This window comes from Lissotriton helveticus, chromosome 8 (assembly GCF_964261635.1).
Source record: "Lissotriton helveticus chromosome 8, aLisHel1.1, whole genome shotgun sequence".
Classification (NCBI taxonomy): Eukaryota; Metazoa; Chordata; class Amphibia; order Caudata; family Salamandridae; genus Lissotriton; species Lissotriton helveticus.
The window spans coordinates 1,602,389,823-1,602,410,544 of record NC_136069.1 but is presented as its reverse complement, the minus strand read 5'-3'; the positions used below and the strand labels follow the sequence as shown (position 1 = coordinate 1,602,410,544).

Genomic DNA, 20,722 nt, shown 5'->3' with positions numbered 1-20,722 from the left:
ACATACCTCTATTTTGCCATGCATCTAGGTTTGACTGATCCAAATGCTGCAGCTGCGCAGCAGGCTGTTCTACAGCAACAGATAAATACCCTGGCCTACTCACCATTTGGTGACTCGCCTCTGTTCAGAAATCCTATGTCTGATCCAAAGAAAAAGGAGGAGGTGAGCAATGAATTTGGTATTTATGTAATGTATGTAACTGGTAATATAATTTCTTGCATGGTTTTTATTTCTTTTTGTTTTTCTTTATAATTTTTGGCACATGTTTTTTTTAAGGTGTTCTGCCAAAATCAAGATGTGTGTATAATAGTAATTAAACTGATGTCACCTATGAGGCAGAGAAATTCCTAACCTCCCTTTAAGTTTATTTTAGTAATGACTGTTGGCATGGTGTTTAATTTTGCATGCAATCATTTTATGAATGCATAATTTTATGGGGGACCTTTAGTGCCTGTGTTCTTGATGAAGAGATGCTATGGTTGACAAAGCTCTGCGGGGAGGATGTGTGAACGATAAGATTTTAGAGTCTACTTACTGCATCTTTTAAGTATAACACTGGAAGCTCGTTATTCTACTTTCTTGATTAATATGAAAGTTTGGTAGAAAGGCCGAACTTTGAGGAAACAGAAGTAAGGAATATATGCAGTGCACTTTTCTGAGCGGGTTAAAAGTGATGGATAAGGTACATTTTAAAGTCTGATAAACCATTATTACTAAAGTGATCCAGTCTCAAACTGGATCGTGTTTATGTAATCGGCTAAAGGCATATTGAGGTTCCAATTGGTGGTTGATTTGTGAAGTAGTCCAAAATAACGCCTATACATTGTATCTCAGATTATCTGCCTACTCCTGACAGATTGATTTAGAAGAATGCATCTGGCTGCCTCAATTGTGCCTCAAGTCCTTTGAAATGATATTGCCAAAGTTTAAGTTCACAAATAGAACCAGTGTCTCTAGGTACTCTTCTATCCACCAGGCCGGCCTTCACTGGGTCTGAGATAGTGGAACAAGTGATAATTGAGGATTTGGACTTCTTGGTTTCTTTCCTTAGCAACTGAATGCACACCCGGGTGTCCTTCATACCCATTTTTCATCCATTCGGTTTAATCCTATGAATTGCTGCATGGCTGGTACACGTTGAAAAATGTGTTGAGTGTTTTGGACAGCTGACAAGCACAGTAATCCCAGCGACCAGAATAATCTGACAAACGTCTGACATTGCCAAAATGGCAAATGTGAAGAATCTGTGTGCATTGGTGGCATTTGCATTCAGCTCAGTCACTTGTGGGGGCGGCGTTGATTTGCACGATATAGCATAGTGGAGCATGAGAGCACTGATATGAAAACACTGCCTAATGCAGTCTGGTGCGTAGTGTGTTCTAAAGGGGAGGATCCAGCAGCTACAGTACCCGCCAGAAAGAGTGTTACCCGAAGGTAAGTAACTTATGTTGTTGCTCTTCTGATATATTTTAGTTAAGGTAAACTCTGTTTTCGTGCTGCCCTTACTTCAACTGCGTATAGGCTTAGAGAATAATAGGTGTTATCCACTTAGTCGGATTCCTCGTCTGAGGAATCCTGGATTTTAGGTCTTCGTGTTGTACCTGTAATTCCAAAGAGGAGGGTCCATGAGGAATGTTCAGGAGGCCTAAAACTTTTGTGATAGTTGAGGATTGGCAGGTCCATTAATTCTGCTGTACAGGCTTTGCAAATATCGATATTCAGTAGTTTCATGACTTGGCCATAATGCACATGTTGCAGGTACTTGCTGCATGCCTGGGACACACTTCGCTGTTAAAGTACATGTACTGCTAATTACTGGAGGAGGAAATGCTTGTCCGTAGATATAGTGTATTCGAAACTCGACCACAAGCATTTTGACTGACTTGATAATGGAAAGTAAGATTACAAATTCCATTTGTTTACCAGTTAACTGAAACACGACTATCAAAAGGTTTTTCACTAGAAAATGAATGCATGGGGGCAGTGATGGTCATGGCAATTGTCCTGGGGAATTCCAACTTTTTAGTTCCTTAAAATGAACATTAAAGCCATAGATCAATTTGCTCATGTCACCTTTCCCAGAATCCATTTTCACTGTAGCAAGGCTGGTGGTACCTTTGGCTAACATGCAGTTCACTAGCTACTTTGGTAAGTAATAATTTCCATTTGGGACCAACAAAGATATTACTCCAAGGTATCAAATTAATTGTTACATTAAACCCGACTTGTTGCTGAGCTTGTAATTAATGTAGCTTTTAATCGAAAAGTGACTTCAGGAAGTCACTACTTTGTTGCCCAGACCTCCAATAGCCTTTTCTCTCTATCTGCAGAAGTTGGTTTCAGAAACCGCATGCTGCCCCCATTCTAGGAGGGGTGAAGCCATTCCAGGAACAGGGAATGTAGGAAGCTAGATCCTTATATTGTATACCAAAAAGATATACGCCAGGAGTCCAGGTTTTCCTTTCATTGGACAGGGGCTTGCTCTTGCAATCCCAAGGCGCTATTCTAGGGGGTAGTGTGGTTGAGCAGCCTCAGGCTTATCAGAGAAGAGTGTTAGACATCTGCAAATACACAATAGTAAATAAATGAGGCACACAACTCCATAAGGAGATCCACACCAATTTATAACAAGCAATTGCAATGCATTAGGTCTCGCATTAGTGATGGGTTGAGCTATTGGCGTTGCAAATTGAAATGCAACACCTAATCCTCAAGCTTTCAGCAATGCGTTTTTGACGCACAATTTGGTAGTCCATTCCTGCATAAGTAGAGTGGCAGTGTATACTTTATGTATGTACCAAGTAAAGAGTGTCTGGCTAATTTTAAAGTAAGATAGCAGTAAAATACAGCTTCCAGCAACTTCATTCAGTCAAAAAAAAGAATAAATTACGTTCTGTTAAGCACTACTAAGTGCTGTAGGGAAATTACTGAACCTTTCTGGTGGCTTGCAGCACCATTAAAAAAAAATACAACTTTACGGCGCTTTTTTTTAACAGTCACAAAAATTCAATCTAGGCCAAGATTAGTAATATGGGGAGAAAACAGTTTTTATTTGAAACATAATATCGAATAAGCGGAAAACACGAAGAAAGCACCTGAGTACTATAGAAAGAACTCAGAATGTCCAATGCAAGCACTACCATAGAATTTGCACCGACTCGTGGTAAAGTAGTGAGTCCTTTTAGAATCTAACACAGACACAAAGTAGGAGTAGTAAGCGCTGTATAAATGCAGTTACAATACAATGCACAATAAAAGCATGGCAATTCCTGGCTACTAAAAGACCTAAAAAATAAATACATCTAATCTATTTTAAAGTGCATGCCCTCTCGAAACCTGCAGCCTTCAAACTAGACCTATATTACATTTTCCTCTTAGTGACTGTACCTGAGCTGTGGGATCTGCCTATTTCGAGCAGGAACCAGGAAGCGTTCCCTAACTTGACTGTCAGTCGAAGAGCCACACATCCTGCAACTATTAATTTTGCCTCTGTCTCTTTTCCTGGGTGCAGTGTTTCTGAATTAAGCTGTACCACAAATAAATTAAATTACTTCAGCTTTTGCTCCCTCTCCACCGAAGAGGGTCACCAATGTGACCCATTAGCCAAGACCACCCCCATCCTCTTTCCAAGACTATTAATAGGTGTTGTGCCATTGTCTCGTAGCTTGTATGCTTTGTATTCTAATATGTGCAGTTTTTAATTATGTTAAAAATGCAAAACTTTATGCATTATTGCACTTGTGTTCGCAGTGATCAGTTGCCCACGTAACAATGATGCAGTTTCTACCTGACCCCATATTAAGAGGATTATCGACTTCCGCTAGTTCTGGCTATTAGCCAAGGTCACTGAGGAGTTTGAGATTCAGAGTTGATACCTTTTCAAGTTTGAGTAGGGGCCCAACACAAGTCTTGGGGTGCTAATGCATAGAAAACCTGGAACGGCCGAAGGCGACTCTTGTGACCTCGGTCATCTGGTCCCGGCAGCTTAGCAAGTCTAAGATTCTCTTTTGCTAAGAAATACACTATTTTCACGGTTTACTAGTTTCATGGATTGCTTTTAGTATCTGATCTATAACTAATTGCAAAGTCCATGTTGAAGTCCTAATCCCTTCGTACTCTGGTGTAAAACTGAGAACTATGTGACTCAATGACGTCAGTGTTTTCATGTCTTAGGTTCTCATTCAGCAACCTGATGCATTCTGGGAGTTGTAGATGGTTCATTTCAGCTGAAACAAATGGGCATCTTAAAACAATGCTTTGTATGAGTGGGGAACGTAAAGTAGTCCAGTGACCTTCGTTACAACGTGCACTCATTTGGCTGCCCAGCCTTAGATTGTATCAAGTACATAAGTTGCATAAAAAGTAAAGAAATAGATAAATAGTTGTTTCCTATTTCTTTACGTGCTGAAAGTGGCTGCTTGCCATTTCCTTTCCATTCATTACTTTTGTTACAATTGCGTTAACGGCACGGGTGCCGCGATTGCATCAAAAGTAAAGAAATAGAAAAACATTTTTTTTCCAATTTCTTTACTTTTGATGCAATTGCGGCACTGGCATGGTCTGTGGACCTTCTCACTGCTCAGCTGGAATACGATCCAGACTGAAAAGAGAAACTGGGGGATGCCAGTAGTCTGGATACCTCACTAGGCCTTGGCATGTTGTCTCCTACCGTGGCTAGGGAGGAGGGAGCGTCTTACGCAGTTTAGTTGCGTAGGGCGGCCGAGGCCCTATACCTCGAGCTACCTACTGTGGCAGTCAGGACTAACCTCCTCACAGAGGTGCTTCAACCGACAGCAAGCTCTTCGGAGCACCTGCTGCTGTTTAATGGAGCCCTCATGGACATCCTTTTGGGCACCTGGTCCAGGCCCACCACAGGGGCTCCTGTGGATAGGATGGTTGTCTGACGCCACCGCCCGGCCCAGGGCTACCCCACTTTCCTCTCCCAACACCCCTTCCCCGAGAACTTGGTAATCCAAGCCTCAGCGTCCAAAAGCGCATTCCCTACCTCCCCACCGGACAGGGAATCCAAGAGGCTGGATCAGTTTGGGAAGTTGTTTTCTTCGTCCAACTTAGGGCTGCGGTCCGTGAGCACCTCATGTTTCTTAGGCAGTTATTCCCACTCCGTGTAGGATACGGTGACGCAAGTGCTGCCTCCGTGTCCGGAGGAGGCCTTGGCAGTGCTCTCCCCTGTATTGAGGGAAGAGAAGCAGCAAAGTTCGCCATCCGCTGTGGACTGGACACTGCCTACTCACTGGGTAGGACCATTTCAACGTCGGTGGTGTTTCGTTGCCACGCCTGGTTGAGAACGACTAGCTTTTCTGGGGATGTCCAGAACACCTAGATTGACATGCCCTTTGGCCGTCGCCTGTTCAGCGACAAGGCAGACAGTATGCTAGAGCGCTTCAAGGACTCTCTGGCTACGGCCATGTCCTTGGGCCTCTCCACCATGTTTCTGACACGGTCTGCTTTTTCGCCCCTTTCGTGGCCACGGAAGGGGTGCCCCAACATGTTCCTTTCAGAGGCACAGGCCAGCGCAAGCTGTTAAAGCTCATGGCAGCAGAGGACGTTAGAACCACCAACATGGTTCAGGGACCAGCCGACTGGCCAGCCCACCACTCACCCCTCTGCAGCAACCTCCAAACCCTCCTAGTCCGACCTTTCAAGCCTATCAAACGCCAGTGGGCGGCAGGATTTGCCAACACCTCCCCCCACTGGTGCACCTTCCTGTCGTAAGGTGGGTTTTGCAGATAGTCCGAAGGGGTTACTCCTGCCCCTTCAAGACTATCGCTCCAGCCATGCCACCCCAGTACCATTGCATGTCGGGGGATCATCTGGTCCTTCTCCAACAGGAAGTTACGGCTCTCTTGGCCAAGGGAGCCATCGAGCGCATTTCTGCCCCAGAAGTAGGTCGTGGTTGTTGTTCCCACTTCTTTCTAGTGCCCAAGAACCACAAGGGCCTGCGCCCTATCTTGGATCTCAGGGACGTCAACCGCTTCCTCCAGAAGGAGAAGTTCAAAATGTTGACCCAGGCTCGGGTCTTGTCTGCCCTCTACCCTGGAGACTGGAAGCTAGCGTTTGACTTGCAGGATGCTTATTTTCACATCACCGTCCTACCGGCATTACCTGCGGTTCAAGATGGGCCAAGAGCACTTTAAGTTTACTGGGCTCCCCTTTGGCCATACCAGCGCCCCTCGGGTGTTCACAAAAGTGATGGCGATGGTCGCAGCTCATCTGCGCAGATCAGGGGTTCCAGTCTTCCCCTATCTCGATGACTGGTTGTTTAAGGCGGGCTCGCCCCAGGCAGTCGTCTCCCATCTCCAGACCACGGCCAAACTCATGCATTTGCTGGGGTTCTCAATCAACATCAGCATCAGGGGAATCTGTCCGATTACGTCCAGATCTCGGAGGGCACTGCACGACCATTGCAGTGATGGCTCACGATCCAGGAATGGGGCAACGGCAGATCCCACTCCCTTCCCCAACCAGAACCCACGGTGGTGACAGACGCATCCCTTCTGGGGAGCCAGATTGCGAGAGCAGTTCTGCCGCAGACGACTCTTCGTACGCGTGGTGATTTAAGTTATATTTACGAACTAGATACTGGGAAATTTGATCGCAGAGTGGCCCGATATTTCTTTGACACTTGAGGTCCCCTCATGGGAACACAAACCGCACGTTGTGATTCCGTAAAAAACTATTGCTCCTGGTACCATTGTTAGTTTTCCATTTGTCATTTACGGGGCGCTAAGCAAGCTGGAATAACTAAAGGGTTCCTTTTACTCCAGTCCTGATGAGACCCTAACTAATCTGGCTGAAACGCGTTGACACCACATTTTGGAGAAGCCCCAAACATTTTTAATTAAGTACTGAAAGGAATTGTTCAGCGCAGCCTAATGATTGAAGAGGGTTTTTAAATATTCTCTCTTGTTGTACCTATATAGATGGGCTATCTTCGTTGAGACAGATTGCAAAATATAATTGTGTTCCAAAAAAGTTTGTTTTGCATCTGTAATAGTACTTAGGCTAATTAGGAATTGTATATATTAGTGTACAGATATGTTTGTGATTGTTTATGTATATTGAATTTGGTGTATATACATGTTGCTTGTTGACTTTTTATATGTTGTGTATTGATCATTCTAAAAAACAACATACATATAAATATAAACACAACTGTGAACCATATGCTGGTGGTGGTTTTTGAATATATAAAGAAACCTGGATATATAATCCAGGTGAAGGATTCATTTAAGGGTCCTTCCAGTACAAAAGATTCCCAGATCCATTCCGCTGCATCATTTTTTCTATTTTTCAGTGTCCCTTCTGGGATGGGTCGGCCACATGGGAGAGGCGGAGATCAGTGACCTCTGGTCTCCGGCGGAGCCTGAGCTTCACATCAACCTTCTGTAGCTCCGGGCGATCCGTCTTGCACTGAAGGCATTCCTTCCCTCTGTCCAGGGAAGAGTAGTGCAGGTGTTCACCACCAACAACACCACCGCCATGTGGTACAGCAACAAACAAAGCGGGGTGGGGTAGTCAACCTTATGTAAAGAGGCCCTCCGTCTCTGGACATGACTGGAACATCAAGGCATATTCCTTGTGATTCAACCCTTGGCAGGTTCACTGAACACCAGTGCATATGACCTCAGCCACAGGTGCATGATGGATCACAAATGGCGTCTACACTCTGAGGTGGTGCATGGTCAATTTCAACAGTGGGGATAACCTTGGTTAGATCTATTAGTCACCAAAGAGAACGCGCAATGTCAGCAATTCTGCGCGTTGGAGTTTCCAAGGCAGCCTTTACTCCGTGACGGTTTTTGTCACGAATGGAACTGCAGCCTCCTGTGCGCTATTCCGCCTGTACCAGTTCTGCCCAGAGTGCTGAAGATCAAGCGCAACCAGGCCCAAGTAATTCTTGTGGCTCCGGACTGGGCACGAAGAGTCTTGTATCCCAAGCTGCTCAACATGGCCATTTATCCCCCAATCCGACTGCCTCTTTGGGGTGATCTTCTGTCACAACAGTAGGGGATGGTCCTCCACCGAACCTGTCCAGCCTCCAACTCCTTGCGTGGAGATTGAGCGGCGGCAGTTTACGTCATTGGATTTGCCTCCCAAAGTCTGATGTAATCTTGGCAGCCACACGTCCCTCGACTAAGACGATATACGCCTGCAGATGGAATAAGTTTGTGGCATGGTGTACAGCAAAGGCTGTGGATCCCTTTCTGCCCCTCTTTCTGAGGTTCTCTTGCTCCTCCTTCCTTTTGCCCAGCAGGGCTCTGCTCTGGACACTCTAAAGGGCGACCTCTCGGCCATTTCAGCCTTCCTTAGGCTTCCTGATGAACCTTCTCTTTTAAGTCCCCTGTTGTAAATAGATGTTCGAGGCATATGAGCTGCAGAATTCATACTTTTGCATAGATCGCCATCTGGTGGTGGGCTCAGATGCTTGCACCTTGTTGTCTTGGTAGAAGTCTTTGTAGTCACGAGATAGGTGACTCTTCCCTTGGACGATAGAGCGCATGGGCATCGACTCCATCCTTGGATTGTTTTTTTCCGCCATCGGGTTCGGATGTAACTTCAGCGGGGTCACGGGCCAGCTGTGGTGTCTGGAAGACCTGCAAACCGTACCTGTGAAAAAAACAGGGCGCTGAGTCCCTTGAAGTCACTCGCGTTGCAGGTCGAGCTCCTCTCTGGTGAAAGCAGGAGCACTGGCGCCGGTAGGCGCCGGGTGCTACGGTGTGATGTGCGGCGTGCGGAGCCCCCAGGTCGCCGTGTGGAGCCCCCAGGTCGCGGTACAAGCAGCGACTCGGCGGCATCAGATGGCGTCGTCGGTGAGACCAGGGTTGCGGTGCGAGATGAAGGCGGTCCTCGCAACGGTGCTAGCAGGCCACGGTGCAAGCAGCAGCAGCAGCGTCGTCGTTGCTGAAGCACTGCCGTCTGCTGACGAACTGGAGTTGATGGTGCCTGATGGTGCCGGCGTCGGTAGGCCAAGGCTGCGGTGCGGGGTCAGGGTAGTGCATTGTGACTTACGAGCGGTGCCCTCGAACCACAGTGCAAGCAGCGGCATCGATTTTGGCGGCAAGTGGAGGCGTCCTTGTAAAGCAAGGCGGTGCAGAGTGCGATGCGCACAGGTTGCGGTGCGAGCAGTGGCTCGGTGGCGGCGTCAACAGGCGTCTGCGGTGAGACCAGGGTCGCGGTGCGGTGTTGCGGCGGTGCTCTCTGCGGTGACAAAGCTTCGGCACGAAGCGGTGCAGAATGCGGTGCCCCCAGGTCACGGTGCAAGCAGCGGCTCAGTGGTGGCCCCAACAGGCGTCTGTGAGACCAAGGTTGCATTGCGGCAGTGCCCTCTGCGGTGCCTTCAGGACACGGAATCTGCAGCGGCGTCGTTGAGTTGCTTTTTCTCTGTTTGCAGCACAAAACACCCAGTCTCCAGTGCTGCGGGCAGAAGAGCTTGAAGTCTTTGTTGTTCCTGGACTTCATGAACAGAGGGCAAGCTCTACCTCAAGCTCTTGGAGAGACTCACACATTGGATTGCAGAAAGTCCAGTCCAGGCCTTTCACTGCCCAAGACAGAAGCAGCCACTGCAGGTCAGCCCAGCAAAGCACCCAGCAAAGCAGTAGTTCCTTTTCGCAGCTTCTCCCTCTTGGCATTCTTCTTGTTCCAGATGAGTTCTGTAGTTGAGGAGCCTGGGACCCAGTATATATGTCCAAAAATCATTTGATCTTTCAGGCAGAGGGGTGTCTGTGCCCGGCCAGAACCAATTGGGCCTTCTCTGGTGTGAATACCTGGCAGAGGTGGAGACTGCATTTGTTAGCGACAGACCAGGCCCTTTGAGGTGCAAGGAAATCTCCTCCCCCTTCCCCCATCGTAGCTCAGGTCTATTCAGCCCTTTCCTGACCTACCTAGTCCATCTGGAGCCCCTCTTGCCCCCCCCCCCGCCTATTGTCATCCAAAACCCAGACAGGCAATCCACATTCCAGCAGAGGCACTCGGGATGACTGAGCAATAACATACCCACTTTCTAAAAGTGGTATTTTCAAACGCAGAATGTAAAAATCATTCCCTACAGTGAACAAAGAATTGTTTATGGAATGAGATTCACACTCCTCCAGCGGGATGGCTATGGGGTGATGGCCATAAATGGCACAGCTTCAAAGATGCCGTTGTCTGTTTTTTTTTTTTTGTAGAGTCTTATATAATGCGAACTAGACCCGAAGATATTGGTTATCAGAGCACTACAGAGCACCAGTTTCGTTACATGAGGACACATTCATTTTGTTAGGCACTGGGAGATTAAGTGATTTGCCCAGAATCACAGTATGTTGAGTGTCGTTGCCAAGACTCAAACCTGGTTCCTCCGCTTCTATGTCGATCACTCTAGCCGTAAGGCTACATCCTCTCCCATGTTGAACTAATGGTGATCACACCTTCATCTGCCAGTTCATTTTAGTAGGCTGACCGGCTTACGCCTCCTCTAGAGGAGGAAAGCCTGTTGCAAAACTGGTTTTCCAGGATGAGTGTCCCATTATGCTGGGTACATCCCAGGAGTCATCAGCATAATGAGCCACTCCTCCTGCCCCAAAGTTCCTCACAGGGAAAGCAGGCTTGTGCTATCCTGGAGTAAGTTGGGAAAGTTTGCCTTGTATGAACTATTTCACCTTTGGCTAGTAAGTCCTCTCTGACAAATGAGAGATTGCATAAAAGTGGCACCCCAGGCGAACAGTTCTCAGATCACTACTGGACTGGAAGGAAGATAGATAGGACTGCCCTGCTGCTCCCTGGAGTCAGCAAAGAGGCTTCATCCAAGACTGGACTGCACCCGCACACCCACATAGAGGACTGGGCCAGCTGTGCCCACTTGTGAAAGAGCTCCACTGATGCCAGGATGGAAGATGTGACGAAGTGACTCCACGGGCTAGTTTGCCAGCCCTCTGTTCTGTTCCAGTGACACAAAAGCCGAGACGCCTGCATTCTCGAGGGTCCAGCTGCCCAGCAATGCTTGCCGCTGCAGAATACTGAAGTGCCTGCTGGGAGACAGTCCTGATCTCTACGAAGGTGTCCTCAAGTCTGTGGAAACAGTGGCAGATTTCAAAGTGGGCTCTTGGTGCCCTGCAAGAAGAAGAATCCCCTGCAAGCAACTGCTGGAACCGGGAGATGAGTTGACCAGTGTCTGGCCCGCACCATCAGAGACAGATCGCTGAGGCCATAGAGGACATCTGATGCTTGTGGGTTTCAGGGTGGTCCCAGGACTACTCACGGCATCGCTTAAACATCCTGTATCCCCAGCATCAGGACTACTTCTTGGGTGGACTGTGTTGGAGGAGCAAAAGACACTGAGTACCCTAAGATTGCTGAAAAACGAAATCTGTTGTGGCCTTAGCAAGCTAAAAGGTTTAACCTTACTGCAGAAGTGGCATAAAAACTGCTCAAACGTTTACAATGATTTATTCAATCTTTTGAAAAGCAAATTTGCTTACCTTTGAAAAATTATTTCTGGTTTCCCTTAATATGTCATTTTAGTGTACAAGTTAAACATACGCTCTATTTTTATAAATTGGTGTTAGATTTTTGTGTTGTGAATCAGACTTAACTGTTTCGGTACTTCTAATTGCTTTACACTTGTTCCTTTATTTAGGCCACATTACTCTGTGCCGCAGTTACAGGGAGCTGAGCTAATAGTTTTATTAAAGAAACTTACCTGGACCTGATAAAGATTGCCATTATTACATGATGAGGATTCAAAACCACACCACTTAATACACTTTCTTACAGTCCCCATCTTGAGATAGGATTTTCTAATAGTTATGTATGTGATATTTGTATAATGCTAACCAAATAGGCAGCTGAGTGATATAAGTGTCAAAGACAAGCTTACAGCCAACGAGTAATGGAGATAACTGTTTATTGGATTGTTACATTAAGATTGTGTTCTTTAAATTGGTGTCTTCAACTTTTAAACTTTTTTCTACATTGGAGCAGTACGTGTGCCTTAACCCCTTCCACGCTCATGACGAGCTCAGCTCATCATGAGTTACGCCTGTCGTATGCTCATGACGAGCTGAGCTCGTCATGAACCGCGGTTTTAAAAAAGTCAGCGCACAGTGGGAAAACCCGCAGCGCGCATGGGGTTAATATTATGGAGATGTCGTTCTGTATCTTGGTTGCATAGATTGAACACTTAAGTCTCCAAACTGAGCACGGCCTGGCTGCAGGCATGCCATGAGCCACCAAAGATGGCGAGATAAGTGGGGATGCTGGTAGTGGTCGCTTTGGAAATGATGCAGTTGGTTTTGAAGATACTGTAAATTGTGAGCCAGCAAGGGGAGCTTATGGAGTTCCATAACAATGGGGCCGATGTAGTCCTATTTTTCTTGGTCCTGGAATTGACGTGTTCTAATATGTGAACATTCTCAGATGGGCATCCGTGCAACTGCTTATGTCACGATGCGCCATTGGCATGTTTTTTTTGCTGATGCTTTACAAATGACTGGTAATACCAATAGCTAGCTCTTGTATTTGGAGGTGAGACCATTGGTTTTGCCAATGCCTGTTCTTTTTTACTCAGGCCTTCCTGTGTTGTATAAGTGAAGCTTGCCCCGTTTTTCTCAGTGTTTGATGCAAGTTGTTTTCTTTTGGGAATAACAAATACTGTTTTTCTTATGTTAAAACATTTTTTTTTGTTTTACTAATTGGTATTATTTGTGTATTGTACCCACTAACCTTTGCATTTAGTGATTAAATGTTTGAGGAAAATAATCAAGGAATGAATATAGATTCATGGTGTTACCCAAACTAGGGTGTCCTAATGCACCAGGTGATACTTTGCTGAAATGAATGAGCCATGTATTAAACAGTTTTCTAAAGGAAGATTCAGAGGTTACCTTAAGTTTGTGAGGAGACTCGATCCAGTGCTTTGTAGCTAAGAGGGAGAAGCATCCACCCAGAGTCAAGATCACTTAAACAGAGGCATGATTAAGACTGCTTTTGGAGAATCGAAGAGGTCTTATGATGGTATAGGAACTAACCAAGCTTTGGAGATATGTTTGGTCCTTATCGAAAAGACGCTAGAAAGAAATACTAAAGCTTTGATAATGATTCTTTTGTGAATTGGCAGCCAGTGAGGGTCTGCACGGATAGGCAACATATTGGAGGAGATCAGGTTTTGGACCATCAATTAGTGAGCGAAAGAGGCAAATGTCAAGCATTTTCCCTAAGGCCTTGGACGGAATGAAACATGTGGTGTCCACAATGCCAGAGATTTGTTAGTTGAGTAAGTGTATGCAATGCATGTTAAACTTCCAGTCTCTAATTAGGATCAGAGAAAGTAGGTGAAATTGTCTTTGTCCAGTTCATCGGGACTAACCGCTCATTCCACTTTTGTTAGCTCATATTGGTGTAACTTTTATTCTAGCGTCTGAAGCCAACAAATCCAGCTGCACAAAAAGCCTTGACGACTCCCACGCATTATAAGCTGACTCCTCGCCCAGCTACAAGAGTGCGACCGAAGGCCTTGCAGACGGGATCTTCGAAATCTCAGCTCTTTGATGGACTGGATGATGACGAACCCTCACTTTCCAACGGAAGCTTTATGCCGAAGTAAGTTTGAAGAGGGTTATGTATATTAATGTGCCTCTTGATAAATTGTCAGTCAAATCCTTTTAGAGACACTATCATTTTGGTCAACTGACCTCAGTTAATTTGCACTGCTTTTGTCTGTTTTTTAGTATCATTGCGAAAAATTCTGATATATCATTTAAAACGTAGAGCTGTGCAGAGTTATAGTATGTCATTTAGTATTTATTCTTATTTATGAAGTTTTATATAGCGTAAACAAGAGAATCTAATCCCACCAGATAGGACCAATTTCTGGGTCCGGTATCGAGGAGTATTGTGGTGGATGGCTTTATGCATCAAGCTGGAATTGTTTTAGAAGAATCGTAGCCTGGTAAGGTAGCCAGATCATTACATTTAGGACAGGGTGATATGATCCCTTTTTAGGGCTCGGACTCCTCCCCACTGTAAGTGGGGGAGGAGTTTCGAGATCCTAATGTTATAAGAAAAAAAAGAAGTATCCTTAGGGCCTTGGCGAGAGGAATTCCACACATCCCTTAGCGTTTTCTGTCATCTGGCCAGTGATTCGTCTTCCTTGTGTTTGCGTTTTAATAGGCTTGAAGTGATAGGGTAAATGTAGTTTTGTTCCGCCATTTTGGGCATATTTCGTTCGTGCTCGCGCAAAGAAGTACATTAATTCTAATTAGGAGCTGTCAGGGTGCCTCCTTAAGTGAATCCAGATGGCCGGGCGCGTTCACCATTCAGCAGCGCTCAGCGCGCAGCTGCTCCATGCCAGGCCGGGAAAGGGCTTCATTAGTTAAAGAACAAGAGTGTCTCGTAGGTACGCCAGCCTACAGATTTGGTTGCCATTCATTCGGAGCGGCTTGCATAAACCCGCATGCATTTGCGGTTGAATGTAGTATTCGATGAAATCCTCAAAGTACGCGTGTACACTCACCGCAACAGAAAGGACGTGTCTCAAAGTAGAACGCTATTTATTTTCCGAGGAGACCCTGGTGACAATATGGTAAACACACCGTGACGTGCAAAGGAAGGTTTCGCACAGTTGGTAGCTAGGGATGCGGCAGCCAAGGTGTGATATTTGAGTGCTTGGAGACTTGCGTTCATTTAATCGAAGTGCCCGAATGCTTTTTATTTTTTTTATTTCACATCCGACAATCCAGGTTACTTTTTGCGTTATTTTTGTCAGGCCATACACAGATCTTGTCAGTTCCGTCAAGTTTGCAATGTCCGCTTGTATCCGCGTTGGACTTCAAAGGCCCGTCGCCGCATGGGTGCTGCCAGTTAAGCTGTACCACCTATTCACGGAATAAGTCTGTGTGGGTCTCGGACCGCCGGCGAGTGTCTGCTCTGGGTTCTAATTTCGGCTTCTCGACGTTTTGTCCATGTTCGCATTGCACCCTCGGTCCCGTATTGCAAGTGTTGAGAAACCTGTGTAATTTTTGTATTCGAACTCTGCATATTTACTTGTCAATATTTTTGGCAGGGGGTGTGAATTGCCCTTCGTAAAATGATGAGTGGCGATGTTTCATAATCTCCAGTGATACCTTTCGCTTCTCGACACGGCCCCCCTAATGAGTTTCGGGGATTAATATACCCGTCCCTATTGTTCCAGTACAACCCCCTTCTGTGCCCACGGGATTGGGATCCTTGGTAAAATCACCTTGAATCGGCGAGATAAAAAAAAAATGTCGGTCACCTGGCAACCTCCCCCTATGCTTATTGGCTGTTGCGGTCTCCACCCTCTAGCAGATGGATTTGTCTATTTTTATGCACGGCAAGTATTCATGAGGAACCTTTGCACTTCACTGACCCTCTCTCCATAGAGGGATATGAGCCTCGAGGTCTGCCCCCCCCCCCCCCCCCCCCTCCTCCTCTTCGAGGCTCCTCCAGGGCTTCTTAAAACATTGTCTGCGTGGGAAGCGCTAACCATCCCGGGTACAGAGGGGATCCTGCCGCTCCGGAGATCTGATGCAGCTCCTTTATCCGTCCTGTTTCAAAAGTTAGATTAGCGGGTGCACAACCCATTAACATTAGGCTATTTGCCCACGCGGCTTCCCCGTAGAAACCATTTTTGAAATGCCCCCTTATATTGTAATAAGTGCCTGTCCAACTAAATGTGTAAGCCTTTTATTTAGCAAAGCACTGTGAAGCGAGGTACAACCTGCCCGAGCACGCTGCTATACAATGGAAGTTCATGTCCGTTCAACCCGATCGGCTTGTGTATCGGACTCTCAAATATTCCCTCAAGTGTCTTTGCCTTTGCCTTTATTATTGGTATATGCACACACCAACGTGCCATAAGGACTCTTGGGGTGGATGGGGGGTGCGTGGGTTACAATATGGCAGTTCATTACTTAGACAATGTATTGGGAAGGAGGGCCTAAAAACAGCTGCATAAGTAACTCATCAAATGTATGGTAGTGTGACTAGTGTCGTTCACCCCGCCCCTCAGCACTATTTTTGAATATGATAAACTGTCAAATTTGATGGAAGTGTTTTGAACAGTCTTATCGTGATTATGACGATTCTCCGACCCTGCAAGCGTCAGCGTGATTTCTCTTCGGCTGAGTGGAAGCCCAGCAGAATGTGCCCGATCTAGCACCAAGCCTGAGAATACTGCTGCTGATTGTAGTGACTCGCATTGCCATGTTGCCAGTTTCAAAGCATTGCACATGTCTGCCCGAGGAATGGCGGCACATGGGCCTAGTGATTTGAACAGCCTTGTGCCCAAGGTAGGCACCTCGGGATTGCATTTGAGCCAGCTGGTTTGACAGTAAGCCCCTAAACCACGAGGGGTTGTGCTCTTCGCCTGTGGCGATTGGACACGGGCCCAGACAGCACAGCTACCCATCTTTTTACCCACGTCCCCGTAGGGGTGTCTATGCTCCTCCCCATGAACAAGTTCAAGTGTATGCTGCTCAGTTGCTAAGGTGAAGGGGTCTGGCCTTTGCCTTGGTCTGCAGGGGCGAGAGCGAGCTTGTTTTCCTTACTTCCAGAGAAGCACTTGAAGTACACACCATCATCTACATTTTGCTGTTTTTTTTCCTTGTTTCCCACCCTGTTTACGTGGACCATCGTTCCTTCGCTTTTGGGGGGGGAGTTCCACCCTACAATTTCCATGGTATTTAAGATATCCGGAAAAGGGGTAATGCCAGTTTACTCCACGAATGACTGCAAAAATCCACCGAGGTCCTATTACTTGCCCCCCCCCGTACCCGAAGGCTCCAATTCACCTTTTTAGTTTGCCAGAGGATGTGCAGAGTGGCAGTGCGGCGGCGCAGAGTGGCGGTGCAGAGTGGCAGTGCGGCGGTGCAGAGTGGCAGTGCGGCGGTGCAGATTGGCGGTGCAGAGTGGCGGTGCAGATTGGCGGTGCAGACACACACATACACCACACACACATAACGCACACACAAACCACACACCTCAGTCTCTCAACACCACACACTTGTCACCACTCAACACAACACACTCACCACCACACTCACTCCCCAGGCTCACCCCCACAGACTCACCACCACACACTCACCAGTACACAGAAAACAACACACACAACAACACACCCCCAGCCGTCAATGAATGCTTTCACCATGCACAAACACCAACAACCATCATCCATCTGTGCACGCTTTTACCAAGCACACACCCACCAGCCGTCAGTGCACCCTTCCACCAGGCACACACACCTCCAGCCGGCAGTGCACTTTTCCACCAAGCAATTGCAGTATGGTACACTTTACTTTTAAACATATTCATATAAAGCACAGCATGCCACCATTGGTAAAATTACAATTCAACCAACATACTTCCACTAGACACCACATGCACACGCTCCATAACACATTGCAAAAAGACATTGGCATTTACAATGCCATTAGCTCAAACTCAAATAAATCTGAGCCCGATTGCATTTCTAATGCTTGTTTGTGTCTGTGATGAGTTGCCCAGCCGCATTTAGGGTAGCCCCCAATGCTGCAAGTTTTATTTTCAGTAGACCAAGGAGGGCAGCATTTCCATAGTACAGTTTGGAGATTGCAAGTGCTTGAACTGCTATTTTGAGATCTGCAGTGGGCAGGAAGGGTTTCAGTTTCCTTAATGCGTGAAGTTGATGATTGGCCCCTCTAATGGAGGCGCTGATGTGGTTCTGCATGGAAAGGTTGCTGTCTAGAATTATCCATAGGGATTTTGTGGATCCAAAGATATGAGGGGTACAGTTAAAGAATGTAAGAAGTGGCACCCAGTCCTTGATGTTAGAGGTGGAGTTAGGTGGAGAGATTAATAGTAAATCTGGTTTGTGGGCACAAGGTTTTAGGCAGTTGAGAGTAAGCCAGTGTTCAGCTTTAGCCACGGTGTTGAGTCTAATGATGTCTTCAGGTGAGGAAATGTTCATGTAAAGTTGACTATCACCAGTATACATATGATATTTTGAAGTCTGAGGATTTTGGTCAGGGGTTCTATGTATAGGTTGAACTGGGTGGTGGAAGGTGTATAGCCTTGGGGAATGCAGATTGTGACTGGTGTCTGGTTGGATAGGGCGTGATTGATCAAGACTGTTTATGATCTGTTTTGTAGGAATGAGGGAGGAGAACCATTTTAAGACGGTACCAGGGAGACCGCTATTATATTCTAAGAGGTTCTTGAGAATCTCGTGTTTGACAGTGTCAAATACTGCTGATAAGTCAAGTAGGATAAGTAAGCATAACTCTTTTTGACAGAGTAAGTGTAAAGCGTCAACAGTGTGGACCATGGCAGTTTCAGTACTGTGACCCTCTGAAGCCAGATTGCTCAATATCAACTCCTTGACCATTGCCAATGTGATTTCCAAGTTGCTGATTCAGACATTTTTCTAAATGTGCTGCTCTTAAGGCTGGGTGTCTGTGTATGGAGTCTTGGTATTTGAGGATGGCTACTGTTTCTGCTGTTGGCATTATAGATGGCAAATGCCCTTTACAGTTCCAGACGTTGATCTAGAATAGGCCTGAGGCTGTAAAGTTAGCAGGTTCTGTAGCTGAGTGAGTGATTTACTTATTTTTCCCACTTAGTTCTGCCTCATGTAACTAGTACTTTAATTCATTGCTTGCTTATGATTGGCCTTTTTTCACAGAATAGGTTTGCCTTTTCGTTTTCCCAGTCATGTTTATTTTAGCATCGTGACCATGTTCTCTGTAATCTGGCGCTTGGTCACTTTCCACCTGTCAATTAAATTGATGCTTTGTGTGTATGGATTTTTTTTTTCCAATTCCGAGGGGTTCAGTGCTTGGCTGACAGAATATTACATTTTTTTTAAGTTCGATTACTCCATTTGGAAGACCTGTAAGCCTTACTTGTGATAAACAATTTTCCATACCCGATAATGAAACTGAATCTGAAGACATCTTTGACCCCCACCTTATCGGAGATTAATTTTATATCTTAAGTTGATGCATTTCTCAAGAATCATGCCATTATCCTAAAACACTACCTTAGAGGGGCAGCTGGTGTATGTTGGAACAAAAGTCCTCCACTTGACTTGTAAACGCTTTGCCTCCCTGTCCATCATATTTTTCTAGTGTACTTTGTTATACCTCTAGTAAGCGCTCCCTGTCCATCATATTTTTCTAGTGTACTTTGTTATACCTCTAGTAAGCTTGACAATATTTCAAGATTATTGGGTGAACATTTGTTGACATAAGATCTTTACTCAAAGTACCCTCTGAGTGAGTTTAACTACTGCACCCTCAGCCCAGTCTACCCGTCACTGGGGCGGTGTACACAGTTATGTTTAGGTCAGTCATTTTTTTTACTGTGGTCTGTAGAAGACTGCGATCATCCAATCAGCTACCTTGGTGCTAATCCTTATTCATTGCTTTTGGAATTGTGGTGTTTTTTTGACCCAAGTTAAGCTTACATTAAATTTCTAAATTTCACAGCTAGCGTTATACCCTGAACTCTGCAGTATGAGACTTAGTTCAGCTTTGTCTTAACTGAACTCCTGTCAGCCATAGCCTGACTTGTATCTTAGAAGGGTATCTGACAGACATCTAGCCCCAAATTCCTTAACTTAGAATTATCCCCAGGCGTCAGACTGGATCTGGGTTTTTCTTTTTGCAGCAGCAGCACCTCTGCCACCCACGGATGTGACATCAGCAAGGTCATATAAGTCCCTTCCGGCGCACTGATGTCAGTTTCCTCCTTTTCCGCGTGCAAGCGGTTCCTCTGGCCTTTTTTCAGGCCCCTTTTGACGCTTTGCGCCTGGAACAGTGTAAGATGCCTTTGGGCTTTAAGACGTGTGCCTCCTGTTCGCGGTAAATGTCCGCGACGGACCCACACCTTATCTGCATGTGGTGCCTGGGCGAACATCACGACTCAGCGGATTGCGACATCTGCCAACCACTCAAGCCGAAGTCCCAGCGGGAGCGCTAGTGAAGCTACGTTTGGCTTGCCTGTCCTGGTCAGTCGTCGCAGCCCCTGACCTCGGCGGCAGGTCCCGGTAGCAGAGGGTTCCCTGGTAAGTCCTGTCGCCGAGGTCATCGACCTCACTTCCTCCTGTTGTAGGGGGCACTAGTTCCCGGACTTCTCTGGATGTGCGCCCCGAGAGTCTGCCCTCCCCTATCGCCCATTTCCTGGTGCAGGGGCGACTCGGACCCAGATAGCGGCTTATGCCCTGCAGGTGATGAAGGGGTGAAGGGAAGCCCTCCAGGGTGTGGTCATGAGTCACAAACCACAAACCACCCTGCCCTGTGGTTTGAGCCGTGGGCACGTGTCATCGACGCAACACTTCACTGAGGAATAAGGAACAATGATATGAGACAACAAAGATCACAGCTGAAGTGGCATTTTATTTGTTAAGTCTTAAGTACATCAGCATATGGATTTATCAATTGATCAGCCTGAGCAAGGAAACGTTTGAAAGTCTGACTTCAATCTGTCAGGATTTAAAAAAACGCAAGTTCACATTTATTATGTGCAAGAGCCTAGAAAACAGGCTGGAATGAGGACCTGTAAAATGGTATATTTGACATCAGTAAGCAATTCAAAAGGCACAGGATACATTCTATGATACATTCTATGAAAACATAGCGCCTAGAAATGTGCTTTTCTGAAGAGAATTACCCATGCAAGTTTGACATTCCAAAGAGATCCAAGGTGCAAAAGGACTGGGATCTTTCAA

The 20,722-nt window shown here is 46.3% G+C and overlaps 1 protein-coding gene across 1 annotated transcript in view; it reads left to right on the top strand.

Annotated features, from left to right (window-relative positions):
* The window catches only part of NUP98 (nucleoporin 98 and 96 precursor), an 853,605-nt gene that overhangs the window by 321,395 nt on the left and 511,488 nt on the right, over positions 1 to 20,722 (top strand). Inside the window, 2 exon segments of the mRNA XM_078658655.1 lie at positions 29 to 162; positions 13,412 to 13,596. Coding sequence (XP_078514781.1) covers positions 29 to 162; positions 13,412 to 13,596 — 319 coding nt within the window.